Source organism: Podarcis tiliguerta (assembly GCF_965153285.1).
Source record: "Podarcis tiliguerta genome assembly, chromosome: 2".
Lineage (NCBI taxonomy): Eukaryota > Metazoa > Chordata > Lepidosauria > Squamata > Lacertidae > Podarcis > Podarcis tiliguerta.
Genome location: NC_139535.1, coordinates 5220404 through 5248354, shown reverse-complemented (window position 1 = coordinate 5248354; position 27951 = coordinate 5220404). Strand labels below are relative to the sequence as shown.

At 46.2% G+C, this 27951-nt stretch overlaps 2 protein-coding genes across 12 annotated transcripts in view; both read right to left on the bottom strand.

The window, feature by feature from the left end:
• LOC310670675 (uncharacterized protein) overlaps positions 1-16472 on the bottom strand; it is a 63038-nt gene extending 46566 nt beyond the window's left edge. The window contains exon 1 of the mRNA XM_083426334.1: positions 16382-16472. The gene's annotated coding sequence lies outside the window, so the exon portion shown is untranslated. The remainder of the gene's footprint in view (positions 1-16381) is intronic.
• Positions 114-27951, bottom strand: LOC310670157 (uncharacterized protein). 11 transcript variants are annotated; one of them, XM_083424933.1, is made up of 6 exons: positions 25432-27444; positions 25104-25230; positions 24865-24947; positions 15778-15904; positions 2072-2335; positions 114-1903 (listed from the first exon to the last, which is right to left on the bottom strand). In XM_083424933.1, exons 1-6 carry the CDS (start codon positions 25846-25848, stop codon positions 477-479), a joined length of 2445 nt encoding a protein of 814 aa, XP_083281059.1. In that variant the 5' UTR covers positions 25849-27444; the 3' UTR covers positions 114-476. The 11 variants fall into 11 exon arrangements, with proteins under 11 accessions (XP_083281059.1, XP_083281058.1, XP_083281067.1 ...); XM_083424932.1 differs by having other exon boundaries at positions 114-1396; positions 1484-2335; positions 25432-27443; XM_083424941.1 differs by having other exon boundaries at positions 114-1478; positions 1563-2335; positions 25432-27442.

The window sequence follows — 27951 nt, the reverse complement described above, 5'->3', positions numbered from 1 at the left end:
GCTGGGGCAACCCTGTTAGATGGGCATGGTACAAATCATTGCTGTGGTGGTGAATAAAAAAAGAAAGCTGGTAAAAGACTGTGTAAAGACCTCATCCACACTGGACTTTAAGGTGGACTTGAAACTGCTTGTGCCTCTATATTTTATTTTGCCTCATCTACACAATATCTCTTTCCTTGTCTAATGCAAGCCCACTCTTCGCCCTCCTACGTTCAGACTGCCATGATGGAAGGAGAAGCCAATAAACCAAGAAAATCTAATACAAAACCCTGCTACTCAACTGTGGACATTAGGCGGCAGACTAGGCTCAAAAGGCCTCAGAACAAGCTAAAGCCTATGATTAAACAGAGGGAGGTAGGCAAGATTAAAACCAAACAAAGATAAAGAAGCAATTTCTAACACTGAGCACAATCTTTGGTTTGCTTCCCGTAGGAGATCTTGATGTGATTGAAGATCTTTCCCCACTCCAACCCGTTCTAAGATGTTTTCCCATGAGTTCTTTGATGCCGAGTAAGGGAGCTACTGTGACAAAAGCTCTTCCCACACTGCAAACATTCGTAAGATTCGTCCCCTGTATGAATTCTTTGATGTTTAGTAAGGTGGCTTCTACAATAGAAGCTCTTTCCACATTCTAAACACTTGGAAGGTTTTCTATGTCTTGTGAGGCGGATACTGTCACTAAAGCTCTTTCCACACTCGCAGCATCTATAAGGTTTATCCCCTGTATGAGTTCTTTTATGTCTTGTGAGGTGGCTACTGCTAACGAAGCTCTTGTCACATTCCAAACATTTATAAGGTTTTTCTCCTGTGTGAGTTCTGTGATGCTTCGTGAGGGAGCCTTTGCAACTGAAGCTCTTGTCACATTCCAAACATTTATAAGGTTTTTCTCCTGTATGAATTCTGTGATGCTTCGTGAGGGAGTCACTGTACCTGAAGCTCTTCCCACAGTACAAACATTTGTAATATGGTTTGTGCCCTGTGTGGGTTGTATGATGCATATTAAGGGAGCTACTGTTACTGAAGCTCTTTCCGCACTGAAAGCACTGATGAGGTTTCTCACCTGTATGAGTTCTTTGATGCAAATTAAAGTGACCACTCTGACTAAAACTCTTTCCACACTCCCAGCATTTATAAAGTTTATCCCCTGTATGAGTACTTTTATGTCTTGAGAGGTGGCTACTACGAATGAAGCTCTTGTCACATTCCAAACATTTATAAGGTTTTTCTCCCGTGTGACTTCTTTCATGCAAAGTAAGGGAGTCTTTGCGACTGAAGCTCTTTCCACATTCCAAACACTCATAAGGTTTGTCCCCTGTATGAATTCTTTGATGCTTCGTGAGGGAGTCACTGTGCCTGAAGTCCTGCCCACAGTCCAAACATTGGTATGGCTTTTCACCTGCATGAATTCTTTGATGCTTCGTAATGGAGTTACGGGACCTGAAACTCTCCCCGCAGTCCAAACATTTGTAATTTGGTTTTTCACCTGCATGTGTTCTTTTATGTTTAGTGAGAATGCTCCCCTGAGGGAAGCTCTTTCCATGCTTCAAGCATTCATACGGTTTGTCCCCTGTGTGGGTTGTATGATGCATATTAAGGGAGCCGCTGTTACTGAAGCTCTTTCCGCACTCAAAGCACTGATGAGGTTTCTCCCCTGTATGAGTCCTTTGATGCAAAGTAAGGGAGCCACTATTACTAAAACTCTTTCCACACTCCCAGCATTTATGAGGTTTCTCCCCTGTATGAGTCCTTTGATGCAAAGTAAGGGAGCCACTATTACTAAAACTCTTTCCACACTCCCAGCATTTATGAGGTTTCTCCCCTGTATGAGTCCTTTGATGCGAAGTAAGGGAGCCACTCTGACTAAAACTCTTTCCACACTCCCAGCATTTATGAGGTTTGTTCCCTGTATGAGTTCCTTCGTGCGAAGTAAGGTGACTACTCTGACGGAAGCTCTTTGCACACACTGAACATTTATAAGGTTTTTCTCCTGTATGTGTTCTTTGATGCAGATTAAGGTAGTCACGCCGAATGAAGCTTTTTCCACATTCCCAGCATTTATATGGTTTTTCACCCGAGTGCACTCTTTGATGTGAAGTAAGCGTTGAACGATAAGGAAATCTCTTTCCACACACAGTACATTCCTGCTTCTCTCTGCAAATCTGATTTTCATTCACCTGAGAAGCGGTGGATTCCCTCCCCACCTTCTGCATTTGGGTCCCCTCCTTTCTGTAGGTTCCAACTTGAAGCCGCAGTTTCCGTTGCGCATTATGCTCCTCTGCTCTTTCACGAGGCACTTCGGATGTTTCTCTTTCAGTCAGGATCCCCCAAACATCTCCTAATGGATTAAAAATGAAAACTGGTAAATGCTGTGTCTATATCAGGAGGAGTTTTAATGCTGAATTTAAGCTGATGCATCTCTATTTTTCATTTTGCATCATCCCCAGAAAATCCTCCTAATCTAACTGGCAGGTTGCCCTAACCTCTCTTAAATTCAGAAACATAATGTAGAACAGAGTTTCAACCTTTTCCTGGCCTTGGCCCCCTTCTGACCTTGTTTCGTTCCTGTGGCCTCCCATCCAATCCTACAGGTAGAAAGGTAGCTTTTCAAATGTTTTGATTGTAAATAGAACGGCGTTTCTGTGCGCTGCTCTGGTTCACCAGAAGCGGCTTAGTCATGCTGGCCACATGGCCCTGAAGCTGTACGCCAGCTCCCTCAGCCAATAAATAAAAATAATAATAATAATAATAATAATAATAATAAATTTTATTTATATCCCGCCCTCCTCAGCCGAAGCAAGGCTCAGGGCGGCTAACAACAATAAAACAGTACAAAAGTACAGCACAAACACCACTCTAAAATCATTCATTATAAAATTAATTAATTCAAGCCACTGGCAACCATTGGGCCAGAGCTCTGCGAAGATTGCCGAGGGAGGGAGTCAGGCTGTGCCCTGGCCAAAGGCCTGCTGGAACAGTTCTGTCTTGCAGGCCCTGTGGAAGCATGTCAAGTCCCGCAGGGCCCTGGTCTCCTGTGACAGAGTGTTCCACCAGATCGGAGCCATGGCCGAAAAAGCCCTGGCTCTAGTTGAGGCCAGCCTAACTTCTCTGTGGCCTGGGACCTTCAAGATGTTTTTATTTGAAGACCGTAAGTTTCTCTGTGGGGCATACCAGGAGGGAGCCACTCTGCGGCGAGATGAGCGCCGCAACCCCAGAGTTGTCTGCGACTGGACCTAACGGTCAGGGGTACCTTTACCTTTTAAGAAAAAGTGGGACATTCCAGGATCAAATCTGAAAACTGGGATGACTTTTGTAAATCTGGGACTATCCCTGGAAAATAAGGACACTTGGGAGGGTCTGCAAAAGGCACACCAGGGGTTCTGTATATATGGGAGTATATATATGGGAGTGGTCCTTATCTTGTCTCAGGTGCCAAGGAACAATCAGTGGTGCATTTTCAGGCTCCTGGTACATATCCTTTGCAGTCACATCCTGGTCCCTGCACGTCCCACCCCTGAAGCCACATATGTAGGGCAGCAGGACACAGTTTGAGGAAAATGGCTTCCTGGGCTAGAGAGGGACTGCCGCCATGACCCACAAGTCTCTCACTGCTCACCTGGCAGCTTGGCTGCTGCAAACCAAAAAAAATCTGTCTGAATACTCAGTTGAAGCCCATTCAGTCCCTCATCTTGCAATTGCTGCAGCTACCACCGAGTGTGGGAAGGTTCTTGACCCAACACAATATTATACTCTGAAAAAGAATTTTCTTCACACCACCATTCATGGGCGTAGCCAAGGAGGGGTTGGGGGGCAGCCCCCCAGATCAAGTAAAACATTAGAAACACATAACTAACTGACCAATCACGCCGGTTCTGCCTCCCTAACAAAAGTCCTGCCCACCCACCAAAAATCCCGCGCCCATGCCACCACTGAAAAACATTCCTTTCCTTTTCTACCTTTTATCTCTCACAGCCCAGAACTCTGGCCCTGCAGCCTTCCTCGTTTTCTCGCCAGGGGAGCTTCCTCACTCCAAACATCTCCCCAGATCCCCCTCTCCATTCTCTGCAACTCACCAGATCCCTCTGGAGGTCCTGGGAGGGAACATTCAAAGGTGGTGGGAGACAGCCTGACCAGGTCAACCGTCCATCTTCCTCCTTCCATCCTCGCTAGGTTTGCAGGATCAGACACTTCCATCCTTCCTGAGGAGCTCTGAAGGCAAAACAAGCAGGATTTTCCTGGGATGGAAAAATAAAGGAAAGGGAGCCTCCAGGGATTCACCTGCCCTAGATAGTTTCCTGCCCCTGGAGAAGCTCAAATGGGGCATCCCCTCTGCAACAGTCCCCAACAGCTTTTAAACATGTTTTTCTGTTTCCAAATTAATCTGTCTGCTTCCTCTATCCATTCTTAAGGCTGGCATGGTTCACACATTATTAACCGGAAGGTACAACCCATTGAACTCAGTGGAGCTTACTTGGGAGTAAATCTGCAAAGGACTGCTGGGCATATTCTTCCTCTTCTGACACTCAGAAACACGTTAGTCCTCTTCCTCACACTGGCAACCGTAAGAACTGAATCCAGGACTACATGGGCCTTTGATCCAACATGGTTCTTCAAATGTTCTTTAGTCCAGGAGAAATTACCAATGCGCCTTCTAGTGATCTCATTGATGGTACACAAACGATAATTCACACCTCTGCTAGCTACTGATTAAGGCGAAAAAGATCCTTGTACAGAGCTTTCTGGCCCGGATCCAGCAAGGCCCATTCCTTGTTGGTGACACCTCATCGAAGCTCACCAATCCCTGGAAGAAGAAAACCGTTCCCTTCTTTGTAAGCACTCCAAGGTAAGGTGTTGTCTTAAGTATAATACTTCTAATACCCTTCTGGGATATCTAGAGGCCATATAAGAGATCTCTCTCAGGTGATCTCTATCGGTCAGAGGAAGCAGAGCCCAAGCAGAGTACAGTGGTATACCTCGGGTTACATACGCTTCAGGTTACAGACTCTGCTAACCCAGAAATAGTACCTCGGGTTAAGAACTTTGCTTCAGGATGAGAACAGAAATCGTGTGGCGGCGGCAGCGGGAGGCCCCATTAGCTAAAGTGGTGCTTCAGGTTAAGAACAGTTTCAGGTTAAGAACGGACCTCCAGAACGAATTAAGTTCTTAACCCGAGGTACCACTGTATATTGATAGTAAAGCGGCTGGAAAGCCTGATCTTTATTAAGGGAAATAAAGTGTTGCAACATGGTCTCCGCTCACCACACGCAGGAGGGAGAAGAACCCCGAAGCCCCTATAAAGACTTTTGAAATCCCCCCCTCTTGCCCCAGACCAGCCCCCAAAACATCATACATACATTCCTCCTCCTCCGTCTCTCCTTCCCCGCATCTGACCTGGAGGCAGCAGGAGAGGCAGCCTCCCCTGCGGAGAAAGAATGGGAGAAGCTCCTCCGCAAGGAAGAAGAGGAAAGAGGGGCCTCCAGGCAAAGCAGCTGCGTCCCACAGGAAGGAAGGACAGGCCCGGAACAGGAAGCGGAAGCTCCTCCTCCTTTGCGCACGACTCCCCTTCCGCTCTAGGAATCTTGGCTCTGTGGTTTCGTCTTAACCCTTGCAGAGCCGAGCGACACGAACCTCTTGGCTGCTGCTGGCGGAGAGCGAGCAGAGGAGTCCCGATTTTTTCTAGAAAGCTCTGCAGAATCAGGTCCCGAGGGCAGTATTCTCTCCTCCAGCAGGTGCCCCATGCAGGATCCAGTGACCACTGAGAGCCGGAGTATTATTTATTATTATTATTATTATTATTATTATTATTATTATTATTATTATATTAATAATGGGCATCCTTCGTATCATCATCTTCATTATTAATGCTCCATCTTTTCTCCAAATTGAGAGTAGGTGATCGTAGAAAAGATAATCTTTACCACTGAACAGATTAAAGAAGCATTAAACTCTCATATGGTGAGAATATATGTATATGAATAACTATTTTAAAATAAACCAAATACTGTAATCATAAAAGAAGTAAACAGGTCTTCACCTCCCTCCACTGATCTGTGACAGCTTGTCACTGTAAGAAGAACCAGTTTTGAACAGGTAACTTGGCTTTCCCCCTTTCTCCTCATTCTGGGAGCCTATTTTGCTGATGAGCAAGTTACAGTGTCTCAAACTAAATCAATAGTGTTTAGGAGGCTTGCACCTATATAAAATGCACACATATACGTTAAAATGCACAATAACAATTTGATCTCAACATCCTTAAAACATCCGTACTTAAAATATATAATAAAACAAGCAAGTTGAAAGGAAGGAGCATTAGAATCAGGATAATACAACTTCAGAGTTGAATTGGACCCAGGGGTCATCTAGTCCAACCCCCTGCAATGCAGGAATCTCAGTAAAGCATCCATGACAGGTGGCCAGCCGAACACTGCTTAAAATATGCCAAGGAAGGAGAGTCCACAACTTCTCAAGGGAGACCAGGAGACCGTTCTACTGTCCAACAGCTCTTACTGTCATAAAGTCCTTCGTGTTTAGTTGGTATCCCCTTTGGTTCAAGTCCTACCCTTCAGAGCAGGAGAAAACAGGATTGCTCTCTCTTCCATGTGATAGCCTTTTAAAATATTTGAAGATGGCCATCATATCTCCTCTCAGTCTCCTCCTAAGGCTAAACATGCCCAGCTCCTTCAAGTGCTCTTCCTAAGGCTTTCGAGCTTGTCAAAATCCTTAAATTGTGGTGCCCAGAATTGGACACAGTATTCCAAGTGTGGTCTGACCAAGGCAGAATAGAGTGGTAAAATTACTTCCCTTGACACTAATACTGTGGATGCAGCCCAGAATAGAATTTTTTTCCCTGCTCCTGCTGCATCACACGGTTGACTCATGTTAAGCTTGTGTTCTACTAAGACTCCTGGATCCTTTTCACATGCACTGCTAGAAAGTCAGTTGTCCCTTATCTTATATTTGTGCTGCAGGTTCTTTCGTTCTATTCAGTTCATTAAAAAGCACAGACTCCTCGGCAGCAACTCCCTTCTGAAGATTCCTTGGGCTGGAGGTTGGGGCAAAGGAGGTGGGTAAACCACAGGCAGCACAAATATATCCCACCAGGAACCCTCCCCTAGTCTGGACATTTCAGAAGGATAAAACTTGAAACCTCCATTGATATATAATTTTATGATATTACTCCTAGAGAAAGTGGTATTATGAGCCATCAAACCTCAGAAATACACTTTTCCCATTTCTTTTCAGCCAGGCTTTTGACCTTGTAGCAGGAAACACCCCCCCCCCCCAATCATTCAGTTTGTACAAACTTCACACACACTCACACTCACTACATATGCTACACTTCTGTTATAAATTCATAGAAAATCAACCATACATCGGATTTGCACTGTTCCACTTTTATTTTACTCCATGAAGGAAAGACTACAAAATGGGGAAGGTTTGATACAGGGCGCCATAATCCCTTCACCATACCAGCACATCCACAGGAGCCCTGCCCAGTTGCTATGCCAACCCTGATGATCCCAGACAGAAGACAATCAAGATCACAAAGAACTTGTGATCTTTGTTCAGCATGGACTGGAACAAAGGACAATGATCAGATCTTCCCTCAGGGGGCAGGAAACTGCGACTACCTTTTGTCTTCAGAAAATGACTCATGGGAAGGGGTAGAAGGGAACCAGCCAGGTGACAGGACACTCAGGTTACCACAACTCCTCCCTCAACCCCTCCTTTCTGTAATGTATGCATGATGTTTCTGGGGGTGGGCTTGACCTAGAGGAGGGGAATTTCAAAAGTGTTTATAAGGTCTTGCACACCATTTTCTGTGTCTTTTCCGCTCTCCTGCAAGTGAGGGAAACACCCTGTTGCAACAGTACAGGAAAGGCCAAGCCTACAGGCTGCTGATTTGCTCCAATTTACTCTGGTTGGTGTCCTTACTTTTTGTCCAAGGGAGCCCTCGGATTTTTCCGGTAACACCTTTAACTTAAAGAATTATTGTGGCCTTAATCTTTGCAACCTACATTAACTTGCTTTGAGATGACCTTCCTTGAAAAAGCAACTAAATGCAATGAATAGTAATGCATAATATCTGCGACGCCATCATTCTGTCGTGTACGCTGCTAAGCAAACTATGTGATTAAACAGTCTATGACTAACCTAAAAGCAGTAAATTGCAACCAGCACACATGAGACCCCTTCAGCCTTTGTTTCCACGCCTTGCAGTTGTAAGAACAATCCTATCGAAAAAGCAAGTTCACCCCCCACCCAATCGGAACCAGAGACCTCATTGGCCAGAAAAATGAGAATCAAGGTAAGTCACTCTTAACCAATGTGTCTAATCTTTGACGTCTGTAAAATCACATTTCACAAGTGTGTCTGTGTGCATCTGAATGCTGGACTACATAGGATTTTGTTTCGACCCAACAGGGCTCTTCATACATTCTTTGTCATGGGGAAATTAAGAACACCCTCTCTAATTGATATTACACCAACAGGAGTTCACACCTTCGCTAGCTATTGATCAAGGGGGAAAGGACCTTATCCACAGAAGCCACCATTTCATAAATATCCATCATGACTTCCTTGTACAGCACTCTCTGACCTGGATCCAGCAGGGAGCATTCCTCGTCAGTGAAATGCTTTGGGCAGTATATTCCTCACTGCCAGTTTCTGGGAATCACCTAAAGAGGCATGTTGTACTCACTGCTGGTTGCAAAGTTCCCAGAGGCATCTGCTTGGTCACTGGGGGAATAGGGTGCTGGACTAGGTGGGTTAAGGGCCTGATCCACCAGCTAAGCTCTTCTGAGGTCATGTTCCAGGTTTCATGAGCAAAACCCCCTTCCTCAGAGGCTGCAGATTTAGGTCCCTCTGTTACTAGGAAGTACCAATTCCAGAGGTCCCCAACATCCTTCTTTGATTACCTTTCCCCTACCTTACCTGGATGCATGGTGGTCAAGAATTCATGAAAACATTGAAAATGAAGTTCCTAATTTGCCCAAATGGGCAAGAGTGTGGTGAACAAACAGGACCTGAGAGGCCTATTTTAAATAAATCAACAGAAGACCAGGAAATGCCTTTTAACCTATGAAAGATATGAGCGAAAGGGTATCAAGCAGAAATCAGCGCACATTACACACTAAATGTGGAAAAATAAACAACAGAATATGCAAATGATTCATGTGGAAACACAAAATATTAATATAAAGCTTAACTTTTAAACTTATGTTTGTCTACTCAGAAAAAAGAATAGACCAAGTCAAAATCATATCCAACTTAACTGTTGCTGACTGAACGGATCTCATGGACAGCTCAGTCAGCAAAGAATGGAACACTTAAATCTCGGGGTGGTGGATTCCAGCCACAAAATCTCCACAGCACTTTTCACAGCAGGCAAGAGAGTGGCGTGAAGAACAGGGAGGTGTGGGAAGGGAGTAATTACAGTGGCACCTCAGGTTACAAACTTAATTCGTTCCGGAGGTCCGTTCTTAACCTGAAACCACTGAGCCTCTTGGACTTGCTGATCTGAAGGTCGGCGGTTCGAATCCCCACGACGGGGCGGGCTCCCGTTGCTCGGTCCCAGCTCCTGCCAACCTAACAGTTCGAAAGCACGTCAGTGCAAGTAGATAAATAGGTACCACTCCAGCAGGAAGGAAAACGGCGTTTCCATGCGCTCTGGCACTCGTCACGGTCCTCCGTGCGCCAGGAGCAGTTTAGTCATGCTGGCCACATGACCCAGAAAGCTGTCTGTGGACAAACGCCAGCTCCCTCGGCCTGTAAAGCAAGATGAGTGCCGCAACTCCAGAGACGTTCGCAACTGGACTTAACAGTAAGGGGTCCCTTTATTTTTACCTAAGGGAGTCTTTGCAACTGAAACTCTTTCAACACTGCATACAGTCCCCTGTATGAATTCTGTGATGCTTCGTGAGGGAGTCACTGTGCCTGAAGCTCTCCCCACAGTCCAAACATTTGTAATTTGGCTTGTCCCCTGTGTGGGTTGTATGATGCCTATTAAGGGAGCTAATGTCTCTGAAGCTCTTTCAAAGCATTAATGAGGTTTGTCCTCCGTATGAGTTCTTTGATGATCAGTAAGGTGACAACTCTGACTGAAGCTCTTTCCACATTCAAAACAGGTATAAGGCTTTTCCCCTGTATGAGTTCTTCGATGCCGAGTAAGGGCGCCACTCTCACGGAAGCTCTTGTCACACTCCCAGCATTTATAAGGCTTTTCTCCTGTGTGACTTCTCTGATGCAAAGTAAGGGAGTCTTTGCGAGTGAAGCTCTTTCCACACTCCAAGCACTCATAAGGTTTGTCCCCTGTATGAATTCTTTGATGCTTTGTGAGGGTGCCTTTGTGCCTGAAGCCCTCCCCACAGTCCAAACATTGGTGAGGTTTTTCACCTGCGTGAGTTCTTTTATGTCTAGTGAGGATGCTCCCGTGATGGAAGCTCTTTCCATACGTCAAGCATTCACACAGTTTGTCCCCTGTATAAGTTCTTTCATGTCTAGTGAGGCTGCTCCTCTGACGGAAACACTTTCCACACTTCAAGCATTCATACGGTTTGTCCCCTGTGTGGATTGCGTGATGCCTACTAAGGGAGCTACTCTGATTGAAGCTCTTTCCACACTCAAAGCATTTATGAGGTTTCTCCCCTGTATGAGTCCTTTGATGCGAAGTAAGGGAGCCACTATTCCTAAAACTCTTTCCACACTCCCAGCATTTGTGAGGTTTTCCCCCTGTATGAGTTCTTTGATGTGAAGTAAGGTTACCACTCTGTCTAAAACTCTTTCCACACTCCAAGCATTTATATGGTTTTTCATCCGAGTGAACTCTTTGATGTGAAGTAAGCGTCGAGCAATAAGGAAATCTCTTTCCACACACAGTACATTCATGCTTCTCTCTGCAAATCTGATTTTCATTAACCTGAGAAGCAGTGGATTCTCTCCCCACCTTCTGAATTTGGGTCCCCTCCTTTCTGTAGGTTCCAACTTGAATCCAGTGTTTCCGTTGCTCCTTCTGCTCCTCAACTCCTTCACATGACAGTTCTGATTGTTCTCCTTCAGTCAGGAACTCCGAAACATCTCCTAATGGATTAAAAAGGAAAAGTGGTAAAATGATGTGTCTGTATAAGGTAGGGGTTGGCAATCTACAGCTCCTGGGCCACATCTGGCCAAGGGGGTCGTTTAACCGGCCCCCGAGCCACCCTGAACCCTGCTGCCCACGCTGCAAGTCTCCGCACGCTGCGCTAAACCAGCGCATCGCAGTGACTCACTTCCGCAGTGCTGGCGGGGCTTCCTATTGGATGCAGGAAACTCCTGCAACCAATAGGAAGCTGCAGATGCCTTCTCCACACCAGAAATAGTGTTTGTGGGTGTGCGCTCGCCCAATCTGGCCCATGCTGAGATCTCCACAGGACTGAACCGGCCCAGGCTCAGTAAGTTTGCCGACCCCTGGTTTTAAGGCCTCATCCACACAGGACTTTTAATGCTGATTTGAGGCTGCTTGCATCTCTATTTTGCATTTTGCATCATCCACAGAAAATCCTCCTCATCTAAATGGCAGCTTGCCCTTCCCTTTGTTAAATGTAGAAACATGATGCAGAGTTCCCCCATCTTTTTCCAACCGTGGCCCCTTTCCGACCTCATTTCCTTCCTGTGGCCCCCAACCCCTTCCTACCGGTAGAAAGGTAGCTATTGAAATGTTTTGTTTGTAAATAGAACCTTTTTTATAATTTATTTATTATACTATTTTTATGATTTATACAAAATACAGCTACATAAAATAATAGGAGCATAATGAAATGTTGTTGAAGCAGATAAACATAAGAATCATAGAGCTGGAAGGGACCCCAAGAGTCATCTTCCTAGTGCAACCCATAGAAACGTAGGAAACTCAGCTCAAGCATCCAGGACAGATGCCCATCCAACCTCTGCTTAGAAACCTCCAGGGAAGCAGAGTCCAGAACCTCCAGAGGGAGACCCATCTGCCTTGTATTATAAAAAGTAAACAACACTTATTTGATCCCAGTTATTTGACACAGAGCAGGAAACCTACAGATAACAGTCCAAAAGCATACCGTCCAACATTTCTCCAATGAAAATAGATACGTTCTATTCCAGAATAATAATAATAATTTTACTAATAATACCCCATCCATGTGGGACAAGAAGCTACAGTTAGTTCAAAATTGGGAAAGGAGTACGGCAAGGCTGTATATTGTCTCCCTGCTTATTTAACTTATATGCATCATGGGAAAGGCTGGACTGGATGAATCCCAAGCGAGAATTAAGATTGCCGGAAGAAATATCAACAACCTCCGATATGCAGATGACACAACCTTGATGGCAGAAAGTGAGGAGGAATTAAAGAAACTATTCATGAGAGTGAAAGAGGAGAGCGCAAAATATGGTCTGAAGCTCAACATCAAAAAAACTAAAATCATGGTCACTGGGCCCATCTCCTCCTGGCAAATAGATGGGGAAGAAATGGAGACAGTAAGAGATTTTACCTTCTTGGGCTCCATGATCACTGCAGATGGTGACAGCAGTCATGAAATTAAATGATGCCTGCTTCTTGGGAGAAAAGCAATGACAAACCTAGACAGCATCTTAAAAAGCAGAGACATTACTTTGCCGACAAAGGTCCGTATCGTTAAAGCTACGGTTTTCCCAGCAGTGATGTATGGAAGTGAGAGCAGGACCATAAAGAAGGCTGCTTGCCGAAGAATGGATGCTTTTGAATTCTGGTGCTGGAGGAGACTCTTGAGAGTCCCATGGACTGCAAGAAGATCAAACCTATCCATTCTGCAAGAAATCAGCCCTGAGTGCTCACTGGAAGCACAGGTCCTGAAGCTGAGGCTCCAATACTTTGGGCCACCTTACGAGAAGAGAAGACTCCCTGGAAAAGACCCTGATATTGGGAACGATGGAGGGCACAAGGAGAAGGGGACGACAGAGGGCGAGATTGTTGGACAGTGTTCTCGAAGCTATGAACCTGAGTGTGTCCAAACTGAGGGAGGCAGTGGAAGACATGAGCGCCTGACGTGCTCTGGTCCATGGGGTCATGGCCTGAAAGCGAGATGAGCGCTGCAACCCCAAAGTAGCCTTTGACTGGACTTAGCCATCAAGGTGTACTTTACCTTTTCTTCACCTTTATTTGACACAGAGGGAGAAACCTACAAACAACAGTCCAAAAGCATACCTTCCAACTTATCTCTGATGAAAATAGGTACCGTATTTTTCGCCCCATAGGACGCACTTTTTCCCCTCCAAAAATGAAGGGGAAATGTGTGTGCGTCCTATGGGGCGAATGCAGGCTTTCGCTGAAGCCGGGAGAGCGAGAGGCATCGGTGCGCACCGACCCCTCTCGCTCTCCAGGCTTCAGGAAGCTATCCGCAAGCCTTGCAAGCCCTGTGGGAGTTCCCACAGGCTCACAAGGCTTGCGGGCAGCAGCCTGCCGCCCGAAGCACGGGGAACCCTCCGGAGGACTCCCCGTGCTTCGGGCGAGTGTCCCCAAGCCTGGCGCGCCCGACGGGAGGTCCCGCCGAGCGCGCGAGGCTTGGGGCGGCAGCCTCCCGCCCGAAGCACGGGGAGCCCTCCGGAGGACTCCCCGTGCTTCGGGCGCGTGTCCGCAAGCCTTGCGCGCCCGACGGGAGGTCCCGCCGAGCGCGCGAGGCTTGGGGCGGCAGCCTCCCGCCCGAAGCACGGGGAGCCCTCCGGAGGGCTCCCCTTGCTTCTGGCGGGTGTCCGCAAGGCTTGGGGTGGCAGCCGCAGCTGAGGGGGGGAAATAAATTTTTTTTATTCATTTCCCCCCCAAAAAACGAGGTGCGTCCTATGGGCCGGTGCGCCCTATAGGACGAAAAATACGGTACGTCCTATTCCATAATAATCATTTTACTATTAATACCCTGCCCATCTGACAGGTTGCCCCAGCCATTCTGGGCAGCTTCCAACATATATAAAAACTTAATAAAACATTTTAAAAAACCTTTTCTACACAGGGCTGCCTTCAGATGGCTCGGGGGTTGGCTAACTCCATACCCTCCAACATTTCTCTGGCGAAAATAGGGACATCCTAAGGAAAAGCAGGACATTCTGGAATCAAATGAGAAACTGGAACAGCTTCTGTAAATCCAGGACTGTCATTGGAAAATAGGGACACTTGCGAGAGTCTTCAAAAAGAGCACAGGGAGTTCTGTATATCTGGGAGAATTTTAAAAGCAAGTGGTCCTCACTGACCTGGTGCAAAAGATCTAATCATCCAGAGGAGCCCTGGCTGCCTAGAAAAACCACTATAGCCCCACACACCCTTACCTGGGGATAAGGCCCACTGAACTCAGTACTGCTTTGTTCAAAGTAGACACTTAGCAATTTTCTCGATGCAAGTCAGCAGCACCAGACAAATCCACTCGGCTAGGCCGACACTGCCAACAGGCCCTGTGCCCCGATCTCCTAGGCGCTGGTGTCGATTGCACCAGGCCAAGCACTGGTGGCAGCTACAAGCAGTGGTCAAAACAAGAGCCTCAGAGGTGGCCATCTCCAGCTTGAAACAAAACAGGACTGCTCTAAGAAAACGCACAAAGGAAAACAGAAGAAGCAGCGCTACGCTGCCCTGGTGGGCCACCCCCTTACTTGCTTGTGATTGGCCGAGGGGATAGCCAGCCAATCAGGATTTTGAAACCAAAACAGAATGATTAATGGCTTTTTCCATTTTCTTCTCACTTCCCTCTGTAGCTCCCTAGCCTCATGCTGTACAGCCCCCAATTTATATAATTTTCACCTGGGACCCCATTGGAAAATCCTGGGGCCCCTGTTGGGAAACACTGATGTAGAGAAACAGGATAAAGAGTGTTGGGTGTGTTGTTTTTTTTAAAGTTGAAAGTCCTTAAGGGAGGATTTGGGAACCTTTGGCTCTCCAAATGCTGCTGAAAAAAGTCCCATCAGCTCCAGCAAACATGGACAGTCAACAGAGAGGATGTTGGGATCCAGCAACTTCTGGGAGGGAGCCAGGCGTCCCTACACCTGTCTTATAGGGAAAAAGAGGTCCTTGTGAGCATTTCTACTCAGGTGGCAGAATAAGATACCCATCACGACTCTTTCCTCTCCCTTCCACAAGCAGAATCCAGAAATAATTGTGCTGCAGGATAACAAGTGCACATTTACTGGACAAGGGTCTTAGAACATGTCTGGGAGCCAGAACAGTAAGCTGGTTGTTGGGTGCCATTTCCCCAACAGGCTTGAGGACCTCCCCCCTCTCGTGCACAGCTCTCTTGTGTAGGCTCAGTTCCCAAATCGCCTGGCTCCGCCGATTCTCCCTATGAGTCGTTGGGGACAGAGAGGAGGTTCAGATCCATGCCACTCCATCCATTCTGTCCTGTACACTGCTTTGCAAGCAATGCATTTAGGCAGACTAGGACTCTCCCCCAGTGCAATAAATCACAACCAGCACACAGCAGACCTCTTCAGCCTTCTGTTTCCGTGACATGCAGTTGTTCACCCCTCACCCAACCCAACAGGAGACCTCCCTGGCCAGAAAAAAGGGAAATCAATGCAGGTAACTCATAGCCAATGGGTCCATTCTTTGATGGCTTCCTATGGGCATCTGGTTGGCAAGCATGAGAACAGAATCCTGGACTACGTGGGTCTTTGCTTTGAACCAACAGGGGTCTTCGAATGTTCCTTTGTCCAGGAGAAATTACAAAGTGCTTTCTAGTGATCTCATTGATGGTACACCAACAATAATTCACACCTTCGCTAGCTATGGATTAAGGAGAAAAGGATCCGTACCCACAGATGTCATCATCTCACGAATCTCCTCCATGACTTCCTCGTACAGAGCTCTCTGGCCCGGATCCAGCAAGGCCCATTCCTCGTTGGTGAAATGCACAGACACCTCATTGAAGCTCACCAATCCCTGGAAGAAGAAAACCATTCCCTTCTTTGTAAGCACTCCAATGCAACTTGTTGTCATATAATACTTCTAATACCATAGCTGTCAACTTTTCCTTTTTTTGCGAGGAATCCTATTCGGAATAAGGGAATTTCCCTTAAAAAAAGGGAAACGTTGAGAACTATGTCTAATACCCTTCTGAGGTATCTAGAGCCCGTGTTAAGAGATCTCTCTCAGGGCATCTCTATCGGTCGGAGGAAGCAGAGCCCAAGCAGAATATTGATAGTAAAGCGGCTGGAAAGCCTGATCTTTACTAAGGGAAATAAAGTGTTGCAACATGGTCTCCACTCACCACACGCAGGAGGGAAGAGAACCCCGAAGCCCCTATAAAGACTTTTGAAATCGCCCCCCTCTTGCCCAAGACCAGCCCCCAAAACATCATACATACATTCCTCCTCCTCCTCGTCCAACTTCCTGCGTCTCTCCTTCCCCGCATCTGACCTGGAGGCGGCAGGAGAGGCAGCCTCCCCGGCGGAGAAAGAACGGGAGAAGATTCTCCCGGAGGAAGAAAAAGAGGAAGACAGAGGCTCCTCCAGGCAATGCTACTGCTAACCCCCAGAGGAAGGACAGACCCTGAACAGGAAGCGGAAGCTCCTCCTCCTCCTGCGCAGGACTCGCTAGGAATTTTCCGCTCTAGGAATCTTGCCTGTGTGATTCGGCTTAACCCTTTCTGAGCCGAGCGGGAGGCCCCATTAGCTAAAGTGGTGCTTCAGGTCAAGAACAGTTTTAGGTTAAGAACTGATACGGAATGTCTTCTTCACCTCCTTCTTCGCTACAATATATCCATTTATTTCCAATTGTCAATGACAAAAGGGACTAAAATCTATAAAATGCATAGAAAATCAACGTGCCAATTTGCTCAATTTCTCTAGGACTCCATGACACCTCCCCTGTCCTCCATAATCCCTCAAGCAAGGTGTCAAGACCCTAATCCTGTCAAATCACTCTGCCTGGCCTTTCCTCTGGGCAATGCCAGGTGGCAGACTATGCATACATGGACCATTGTCTTCTCATCACCGGTACTCAGGATGTGCTTATCTATGCATATCTCCAGCTCTGCATATTCCCCCCTCCCTCCTCCATATGTTAATTCTGTGTAACCCAACCTCTTCTTAATATATTCATGATGTAATCTGTGTAACCCAACCTCTTCTTAATGTATTCATGATGTAACTGGGACGTATTTTGCACTGTATTCTGGGACATGGAGGGAAGTTTCAAAAGTTCATGTCACCCCTTTCTCGCTGTTCAATCTCGCCTTGAACCTGTTGTGCAATAAACATGGATCTTCTGCAGTTTGCTCCTGTCTCCGGCAGAACTCATTTTCCTCCGCAGGGACCCGCGGACTTAGTCCGACGAGCTGGGTGGCAGAGCAGCCTCGCACCCAGATTTTACCGTAACAGAACGGACCTCTGGAACGAATTAAGTACTTAACCCGAGGTACCACTGTACTGGGATCTTTGTGAGGAAGTGACCATTTCCCGGTAGAAAGTGACCCTGTCCTCCTGGGGTTCATGCTGAGCGGAGTCAGAGATAGACTCTGGACTTTAAGAAGGTTGATTTCCAGCAAGTGACATCTAGAACACCCCCCCCCCCAAAGGACACATATTTGAAGCAGAGCCAGCTTGGCCAGAACCCATGGACATTCTCCTTACCATTGTTGCAAAACTGCTAGGCTGATTGAAAACTCACATGCAGCAATAGAGAAAATAAAGAGTTGCTTTATTTGTAACCGGCAGCAAAGTGGCTCAGAATAGTGAGTTCCAAAGTCTCAGCCTCGAGCAACAGGTTCCAGGGGCTTTTATACCCTTTTGCCTTTCAGCATCTAGCATTGAATAGTCATATACTACAGCAAAATTTAACCAATCATTTGGGACAGCACCCTTCCTTTATTCCTTATAAGCTTACTTCCTGTTACAGTTAGGTAGCCGTGTTGGTCTGCCGTAGTCGAAACAAAATAAAAACAAATTCCTTCCAGTAGTACCTTATAGACCAACTAATAATAAACTTAGTTGGTCTCTAAGGTGCTACTGGAAGGAATTTTTTAAAATTTTGTTTAAGCTTACTTCCTGTTATTGCAAAGAGCTCAGCAGAGCCAGTGTGGTGTAGTGGTTAAGAGCGGTAGTCTTGTAATCTGGGGAACCGGGTTCGATTCCCCGCTCCTCCACATGCAGCTGCTGGGTGACCTTGGGCTAGTCACACTTCTCTGAAGTCTCTCAGCCCCACTCACCTCACAGAGTGTTTGTTGTGGGGGAGGAAGGGAAAGGAGAATGTTGGCCGCTTTGAGACTCCTTAAAGGGAGTGAAAGGCGGGATATCAAATCCAAACTCTTCTTCTTCTTCTTCTTGTTAGGCACTCTTGCAATTTCCATACAAGGCTTCTTCTCCTTTTCTTGCTTTCAGCGTTTCGGGGATATTGCAATGTAAGCTTAAGCAATGGGGTGGGTTTGCTTAGCCCGGATTTGCAAATCTGTCCCTGAACAAATTCCGTCCCCGGAATGTCCCCAGATGTGCAAATCCGTCCCCGGGAAACGTGGCAGCGGCAGGCTCAGCAGCTGGGAGCCAGCCTGGTAGCGCAGTTGGCTCTGGCTGGCTTCAGGAGCTGCTCACTGTCCGCTGCCATGGCGCCCGCCATTTTTCCTTGCTGGAACATACGGCGAGGAAAAATGGCGGGCACCATGGCAGCCAACTGCGCTACCAGGCTGCGCTACTTTTTCTATCGGATGCATTATTTTAAATTGCAACACATATAAAATATATAAAATCATAATAAAACATCAAACATTAAAAACCTCCTGACACAGGAGCTTTTTAATGGTTTATTATTTATTATTATTATTTATTGAGATGTCTTCTAAAAGTTGTGTAGTTCTTTATCTCCTTGACATTTGGTGGGAGGGCGTTCCACAGGGTTTGGTTTGACTAATATCTTCAATGAACAGCGTAGGAACGATAAAATTCAAAATAAAATCAGCTTAGGCCCTTAAAATCTCCAGTTTCCTTAGGGAAAACCCCTTAAAATTATTACACTGATGCGTAAGTGCAGAATACGGAATGCTAATTGCAAGGAATGTTTTATGTGCCAAAGGAAATAAACTATGCATTTGTAAATCTAACTCTCCTCAGGAAAACAATCTGCAGCATAGCAACCATAAGGAACGTTTCTGTGTTTTGCAGCTTCTGGAAAGACCGGAGAGATTAATTTCATATCCTATGGGACGGATGCGGAAGAACAAAGATGTGTAGGAAAATCTGGAAAATGAAAATGGGGAAGTAGGCACCCCACCTGGGAATAAGCAAGAATATTAAAGAATAAAATTATATACACATTCATATATAATTATATATGTGTTTGTGCATGCATGCTACAAAAGCAGGATCTGATTCAAGTTGTTTATTATTATTATCTATTAACATTGTGTTTATGATCCAAAGCCCCCCAAAGCTTCAAGCCCAGGGTTGACTGTCTTGGACACACAGCCCCAAAATTAAAATGGGATCTCGGTTAGCAGCACATGGGATAAATCCCCATATGGGATAAATCCATGTCTTCTTTTGTAACTACAAGCTAAAGCATGTCTTCAGAGAGCATACTGTGAACTGAATGTAAGTAAACTATTCGTTACTTATAAGGAAGACTCTTGTGTCTTTATTCTTTTAGGCGGGAATCAAAGGGGTCTTACCAGGAATATACTCCAATCAGGGCATGCCAGATTGGATAGCTTAGAGATTCATACGAATCTGCAAACTAGCTTCTTGCTGTGTAAATGAGGAATGAGCTCTGCTATATGTAACCCACTAGCGTGAGTATGGAAGAATAATATATAATCAATATATCCTCTCCTACTATCCACAACATTCCCACACACATACCCCTCAAGTGCTTTTGCCTGGCTGGAATAGGTCACTAAATTGTGTTGGTGCCCCTTGTATGCCAAGATGGACGCAAATGGGAGTAGAATTCTCTGGCTTGTTTTGTGGCTGGAATACAAAACTCACATCACTTTTGTCTCTGGCCATGTGGCATATGGTCCCCGGCTGGTTTTTATTTTATTTAACAAAAATCGTATAACTGTAGTAAAACCTCTTGGTGGGTTTCAAGAAATATCAATGAAAAGTATCAATGAAAACAGTTCAAAACAACGGAAAACATTTACAGATCACTGAAATTAAGAGTGAAAAGGATTCAAAGACACCAACATCTACGTGTCTAGATAGGCTTGCCTAAATAAAATTGTTTTAAGCAGGAGCAAAACAGAGGACAGCAAAGGCATCTGTCTGGTGTCAATAGGCAGGGAGTTCTGCTGCTGCACTGAAATATTGATTTTTCACAACTGAGGATTATGTGGCACTGGTAACAGCGCCCACTCTGAAGACCGAAGCAGTCCCATGAAAGGCAACCCTTCCTACAAGGGAACACACTTTCTCCCTGCATGCCTAGCACTGGGAGGGCACCACTCTCCTGCTTAAGGTAGTGTGACACAATAGTGCATAAAATAAGACCACAAGAGCCACCAGGTTGTTCTGTTATCCCAAACTGTTAACACCTAAAATCATATACACATAACCAATTATCTGATAAGAATAATTTAATGTAGCAAATAATTTTAAAAAACAACACACATGCAGTGCAACGCCTGCAAATATAGAACCAATATTGGCTAAATTGTTTTATTAGGTTTATTAATTCCATGTTTATTATTTATTGTTACCTATGAACTACTTTAAATCGCTCTTACCAAACACTTGGTTACATGCATATGGCTTTAGTTCTGATGCCAATCCATTTCGTCACAAGCGTCTTCTATGCATTTTGCGATCAGGTCTGGTATTCAAAACCTCCACCTCGTGGCCCACCTCCCTTGTTCCACCTCCTCCCCACCGTTGCCGGCCTAAGCTTCTTGGCTTGAGGGGAGACAGAGATTTGGCAGAGGACTTTGCCCTTACTCCTGGCACTAGGTTGCCACCCATTCGCCCTTGCTCCCCGACGGCTGGGACTTGGCTTCCTGTGCTCCTAGCACGATGGACGGGTGCTGCCTCTGTAGGTGCAAGCGCAGGCTGCTGGTACTGTAATGTGCTGCGTCTCTGCCCCTGCTCATGACCCGCCTGCAGTGGCTGCAGACGGCGGTGCTGGGATCCACTCCCACCTCAAAGTGGTCCCACACGATGCTCTGCCGCTTCTGTGGTGAATCGGGCTGGCTGCCTTCGGTCTGGAGGCTCAGCGCCACCCCAGGAGTAGTGGAGGAACCGTGGGAGGTACCCCCTCGCGGCACTGGTGGGGTGTGTTCTTGCTGCTCCTGCTCCACAGGGTTCCAGACAGAAGCACCTCTGCCTAGGGAAGAGGAGTGGAACAGATCTTCACCTTCAATCAAGCTGAGGGCATCTAATACAGACACTTCCTCAGATAAGCTGATGTCCACCAGTGGGCTAAGCTGTCTCCCTTCGCTCACTAAAGTGGATGAGTCTGCAAGACTGCTGCTGCTGCCAGGGCCTCCTGCCTCCTCAAACAACACCCTGGCAGTAGGAGAAGGCTTGTCCCCGTGACCAGAAGATTCAGGAATTGGGATAGGTGGCTGATGTTGTCCAACACAAGCAGTACTAGGAGGAAGATGGACTAATACGGCTGGGGGCAAATCAGTCTGGACTGTGTTGCTGCAGCTGTTGCTACTGCCAGCCGTTCTGCCTTGGGTAGGCCTAGTAATAAGGTCGCAACTGTGAGGAAAGACCTTTCCATGCTTGAAAGTTTTATGCGGCTTTTCCCCTGTGTGGATTTTTTGATGAGAAGTAAGAGCTCTTTTCTCTGTGAAGCCCTTTCCACACTCCAAGCATTTGTGTGGCTTCTCCCCCGTGTGACTTCTTCGGTGAGTAGTGAGGTGCGCCTTCTGACTGAAGCCCTTTCCACACTCCAAGCATGTGTGCGGTTTCTCCCCAGTGTGAATTCTCTGATGGGTAGTGAGATGTGTCTTTCGTAAGAAGCTCTTTCCACACTCCAGGCATTTGTGTAGTTTCTCCCCCGTGTGAATTCTTTGGTGAATAGTGAGATCTGCTTTCTGACAGAAGCTCTTTCCACATTCTGGGCATTTATGCGGTTTCTCCCCCGTATGTATTCTCTGATGGGAAGTGAGCCTTCTCTTCTGCATGAAGCTTTTTCCACACTCCAAGCATTTATGTGGTTTCTCCCCCTTGTGGATTCTCTGATGGAAAGTAAGGTAAGCCCTCTGACCAAAGCTCTTTCCACACTCCAAACATTTAAATGGCTTTTCTCCTGTGTGAATTCTTTGATGACTAGTGAGATTTATCTTCTGACAAAAGTCCTTTCCACATTCCAAGCATTTATATGGTTTCTTCCCTGTGTGTGTCCTTTGATGGGTAGTTAGGGCCGAACTGTGTCGAAAGCTCTTTCCACATTCCAAGCATTTATATGGTTTCTCCCCTGTGTGGATCCTTTGATGGGTAGTTAGGGCCGAACTGTGACGAAAGCTCTTTCCACATTTCAAGCATTTATGTGGTTTTTCCCTTGTGTGAATTCTTTGATGAGAAATGAGACTTACCTTCTGACAGAAGCTCCTTCCGCATTCCAAGCATTTATACGGTTTTTTGCCTGTGTGGATCCTTTGATGGGTAGTTAGGGCCGAACTGTAACGAAAGTCCTTTCCACAATCCAAGCATTTATGCGGTTTCTCCTGCGTGTGAACTCTTTGATGGGTAGCGAGAAGTGTCTTCTGACAGAAGCCCTTTCCACATCCCAAGCATTTAAATGGTTTCACCCCTACATGGATCCTTTTATGGGTAATGAAGTCCGAACTTTGACAAAAGCTCTTTCCACACTCTAAACATTTGTATGGTTTCTTTCCTGTGTGGATTTTGTAATGGGTTCTGTAACAGTTCTCCTCCATGACTTCTTTATAAAGAGCTTTCTGGTCAGGATTCAACAGATCCCACTCCTCCTCGGTAAAATACACAGAAAACTCCTCAAACAACCCTAGACCCTGAAAGAAAGGAAAATAGTTGCTACTTTATAGATAACTATGGGGATGAGGGACCAACTCCCTTCTCTTGCGGCGGCCCAATTAGTGCTATTACCTTCCGTTAAGCGTTTGGGTGTAATCCTTGACGCCCAAACATGGAGGCGCATGTTACAGCAACAGCCAAGGCGACATTTTTCCACCTTCACCGCATCAAGCAGTTGGTCCCTTACCTTTCCCGCCCTGACCTGGCCACAGTGATCCATGCGATGGTCACCTCCAGGCTTGACTACTGTAATTCGCTCTACGCGGGGCTGCCCTTGAAGCTGTCCCAGAAACTCCAACGGGTGCAGAATGCTGCAGCGAGGCTCCTCACGGGGTCTCTGCCATGGGAGCATATTCATCCAGTGCTTTTCCAGCTGCACTGGCTCCCGGTGGAGTACAGGGTCAGATTTAAGGTGCTGCTTTTGACCTTTAAAGCCCTTCGCGGCCTAGGACCCTCGTACCTACGGGACCGCCTCTCCTGGTATGCCCCACGGAGGACCTTAAGGTCCATAAATAGCAACACCCTAGTGGTCCCGGGCCCTAAAGAAGTTAGATTAGCTTCAACCAGAGCCAGGGCCTTTCAACACTGGCTCCGGCCTGGTGGAACACTCTGTCTCATGAGACCAGAGCCCTGCAGGATCTGAGTTCTTTCCGCAGGGCCTGTAAGACAGAGTTGTTCCACCTGGCCTTTGACTTGGAGCCAATTTGATTCCCTCTCCCTCTTTCTTTTTCCTTCTCCTCCTGTGATTTTAATATTTTAATTTTTCAATATTTTCAATGTTTAATGTTGTATTTTAATCTTGTTTTTAAGTTGTATTCATTCAATTTGTTTTTATTATTGCTTGTTAGCTACCCTGAGCCCGGCCTTGGCTGGAGAGGGCAGGGTATAAATAAAAATTATTATTATTATAGCTAGGAGCAGTGTCTATGCTCATTCCACTCATGAATTCCCTTCCCATTCGCCCCATTAACTCCCCAGAGCTTCTCCTTCTAATCCCAAGCAACTATTAAGCTAGCTATAGTCTGCAACTACTGTTGCACAGAAAGCACCTGATGATCGTCTTCCAAAGCAACTACTCTATTCCGAACTTAAAAATGGAAAGCGCAATGCTGGTGGTCAACAAAAGAGGTTTAAAGACTCTCTCAAGGCAAATCTTAAGAAATGTAGTATAAATGACAACAACTGGGAAACATTGGCCTGTGAGAGTTCCAGTTGGAGAACAGCCTTTACCAAAGGTGTCATGGACTTTGAAGACACTCAGAACAAAAGAGGGGGAAATGCTAAGAGGAAGGCACGCTTGGCAAACCCTCACTGTGATCAACTCCCGCCCAGAAACCTATGTCCCCACTGTGGAAGGACTTGTGGATCCAGAATTGGCCTCCACAATCACTTACAGACTCACTGTTCTTATTCCCAAAAGAAGAAGACAAAAAACACTCTCCTGGTAATCTCCTGTATCTTCCTCCTCCCACATGTTGCAACTGTTAAGCACCCTTTCCAGCTTCAAATCCTTCAAATATCCCACAGTTCTGTACTCAAACCTCTACTATTGTTAAAAACCACAATTTTCCTCACAGTAGTCCTCCATCCCTGCTTTACTCGAACCTCTGTCATTGTTTACAAATACCCCACTCAGCGTCCTTCACTTCTTGCCCCCATACCAGGGCCAGTACTGTTGTGCAACTTGCCGTCTCTTTTGTTCCCTTAATGGACTACCAAAACCCATAACATTCTCCAAAGAAAGATTATTCTTATCCTGAGGAACTTAAACATTCTTTAATGGTATTCACAGTCTCCTAGGCAGGCTGCTTTGAAAGAAGAAAAGAGGAGGAGAGAAATCTGTTTAGGGGTGAGCAGAAGAATAAGGTCCCTAGGTGGTTCCAAGCCTCTTTCAACACTGATCGATCCACCTACCTGATCTGGTTCCACAGCAGCTGCTTCTTGACCATCGCAAAAAGGAGAAGCTCGAGGAGGTCTTGCCAGCCTCATTTCATCACCTGTGAAAGACAATCGTAAGTGCGAAGCCAGTGACACTGGTTTAAGTTCTCAAGTATTGGATGCCAATTCACTTTTGAACCAAGTTTCCAAAGAACAAAAACACATCCCAAGAATTTATAGCATAATCAATAGAAGGAGATGAAGTTAGTCTTTACCCAGTGAGGTGGCATGTCTGTCTATCTCCTGAACATTATCCCTTTGCAAGAGATTGCATTTGGTCTCTGGCAGAACCTTCTCTGGTGCACAGAAATCTTCAGACACTTCTGCAAATGGACCCTTCACCTGAAATAACAATAAAGGGATCAAAGACAGAAAACGGGGAGAAGGATTAGTAAAGGCACACTAGAAATAAAAGGTCTTGGTAGTTGGGACATTCCTACGTGGATGTATCCCAGAAAAGGTTTGACAATTACAGAGAGTGTTAGCCCACTGTCCCTCAGATTCTGAGCCCCTTGGAAGTACTAGGACAAAACTATATTTTACCTGATGCTCTGCCTGCTTCTTGTCGTTGGCCTGGCTCAGGAGGAAACCTTCGGCCAGGGCCACTGCCTGGCCACAGGTCTCTGCTCCACATTCCCTTACCCAGCTCTCAATTTCTTCTGGGAGGATAGTCAGGAACTGCTCCAGAATCACCAGGTCCAGGATCTGATTCTTTGTGTGTCGCTCTGGTTTCAGCCACTGACAGCAGAGATGGTGGAGTTGGCTGCAAACCTCTCGGGGCCCTTTGGCCTCTTGGTGGCAGAACTGTCTGAAACGCTGGCGCTGCACATCTGAGCCGAGCGTGTCCTCCTTCCCCAGGACCTTCTGCACTGTTCTTTCCCAGAATTCCCTGGGGCTGCCAGCCTGGTTTGTACAAGGACTTCTTCCTGCTACGTGGGCAGCCGAATCTTCCTTTTCCATCCTTGATCTCTACTCTAAGGAAGTCTCTGACTGGGCCCAAAAGACCTCTCCCTGTTCTGCTAGAGGCTGTCCAAAATGGAGGTTCTGCCAAGTCCTGCAAAATGAACAAATGGCTTGGTGAGTGAATTATACCTTTCTGGAGAGGAAGATTTCCCCTGGAAATGTAGATGAGTCTGAATATCAACCAGGACATCCCCCAGAAGTAAAGGCAGTTAAATGCTAAGACCCAGGGAAAAATGAGACTTGTTGACGAGTTTCCTTGAAGTATTTGTTCTGGTTGAGACTCAGAAGATCCCTCCCAGTGGTCTGTCCGCTACAACTAAGAAGAGCCTGGCTGCTGGGTCAAGACAAAGATCCATTTTGTGCAGCCTCTTGTTCTCACAGAGAAGATGAAGAGTTTGGAGTTGATATCCCGCTTTGTCACTACCCGAAGGAGTCTCAAAGCGGCTAACATTCTCCTTTCCCTTCCTCCCCCACAACAAACACTCTGTGAGGTGAGTGGGGCTGAGAGACTTCAAAGAAGTGTGACTAGCCCAAGGTCACCCAGCAGCTGCATGTGGAGGAGCGGAGACGCGAACCCGGTTCCCCAGATTACGAGTCCACCGCTCTTAACCACTACACCACACTGCCTCTCTCCAATGGGAAGCCTGCAAGAAGCACATGAGCACAAAAGCAACCGGTATCTAGAGGCATCCAGTCCCTGGCGCTGGAGGTGATATAGCTTTATACAATCATAGAATTACAGAGTTGGACGGGACCCTGAGGATTATCTTGTCCAACTCCCTGCATTGCAGGAATATGCAGCTGTCCTGTACAGGGATCAAACTGGCAACTTTGGTCAACTGTCAACTCTCAACTGTCAACTGTCATGAAGCTTAGTTTAAAGAAAAGCAGCCACGACGCTGACACAAAACCCCACACAAGAACTGAAGAATTGACACCCGACCACCGACCCCACTCACCATGCCCCTCCCCCTCTTTCCCCCCTTTCTTCCTACCCTAACATTTTACACAACACTAATGCCTCACAGCAAATGACACTGATCTGTAGAAAACGCAACTTGAAAAAAGAGACAATACATGTATTTTTTGTAAATTAAGAAATCTTTTAACAAAATATTTAAAAAAGAAAAGCAGCCACTAAACTAATGAAATGGCAACTGATTAACTTTCAAAATCACTTGTGCAATAAATGTACATTTCTAGAATTATACAACTTTTAGAAGACATCTGGGGGCAGTCCTGTGTGGGGAAGTCTTTAACGCTTGATGTTTCTATTATGTTTTTATATATACTGTAAGCCGCCCAGAGTGGCTGGAGAAACCCAGCCAGATGGTTGGGGTATAAACAATAAAATTAGCTGTTGTTGTTATATATTTGTTTCATGCAAAGACAGAACATTTCTCTGCAGTGCCTGCTATCTGGTATATATATTCTCAACACATGGAGGCTCCACTCCTCTGGGCAGAGATATATTTTCCCCCTCCTGCTTTCTTCTCATCCCATTCAAAGTTTTGCACCGACTGTCTAAGAAGTCAGCCTGGATAGAGCATGGTGCTAAGACGTAATGCCAAGGTTGCATGTTCGATCTCCCTTTGGGACAGCTGCATATTCCTACCTTGGACCAGACGATCCTTCCAATTCTACGATCCTGTGAATCTCTTTCCTCTGGACAGGGCTCAGTAATAATAATAAATAATAATAATAATAATAATAATAATAATAATAATAGTAATAAATAAATAAAAATAATATTTATACCCCGGCCAGAGCCGGGCTCAGGTTGGCTAACAACAGTAAAATTACAGTAAAAACATAATGGGGGGGGGACCAATTTAAAATACAGGTTAAAATGCAGAAATGTGAAGAAATGCACCATAGGACAGGGGAGAGCCCAGTAGATGAGACTTTCCACCTTCCCAATGTGAAGCACACCCAACCCCTCCTTTCTTCCAGTTGCTGCCCGGATCTCTCCCTTCCTCACTTTCCCAGGAATCACCCCAAAGCTCTCCCGACCCGACCAGGAGGAAAACACCCGGGGCAGCCCTTGCCAGAGCCCACCCCCCCCCCACTCGAGAAGGCGGGGCAGGAAGCGGCGGCGAG

Bases quoted from the DNA above. Each gene is read 5' to 3' on its own strand.
- LOC310670157 (XM_083424936.1), bottom strand. From the start codon at position 25,848: ATGGAAAAGGAAGATTCGGCTGCCCACGTAGCAGGAAGAAGTCCTTGT. The intron at 25,231-25,431 runs GTAAAATATAGT...TTGTTATTTCAG, and splicing joins AGAAGCAGGCAGAGCATCAG to GTGAAGGGTCCATTTGCAGA. The intron at 22,929-24,864 runs GTAGGTGGATCG...CCTTTCTTTCAG, and splicing joins CTGCTGTGGAACCAGATCAG to GGTCTAGGGTTGTTTGAGGA.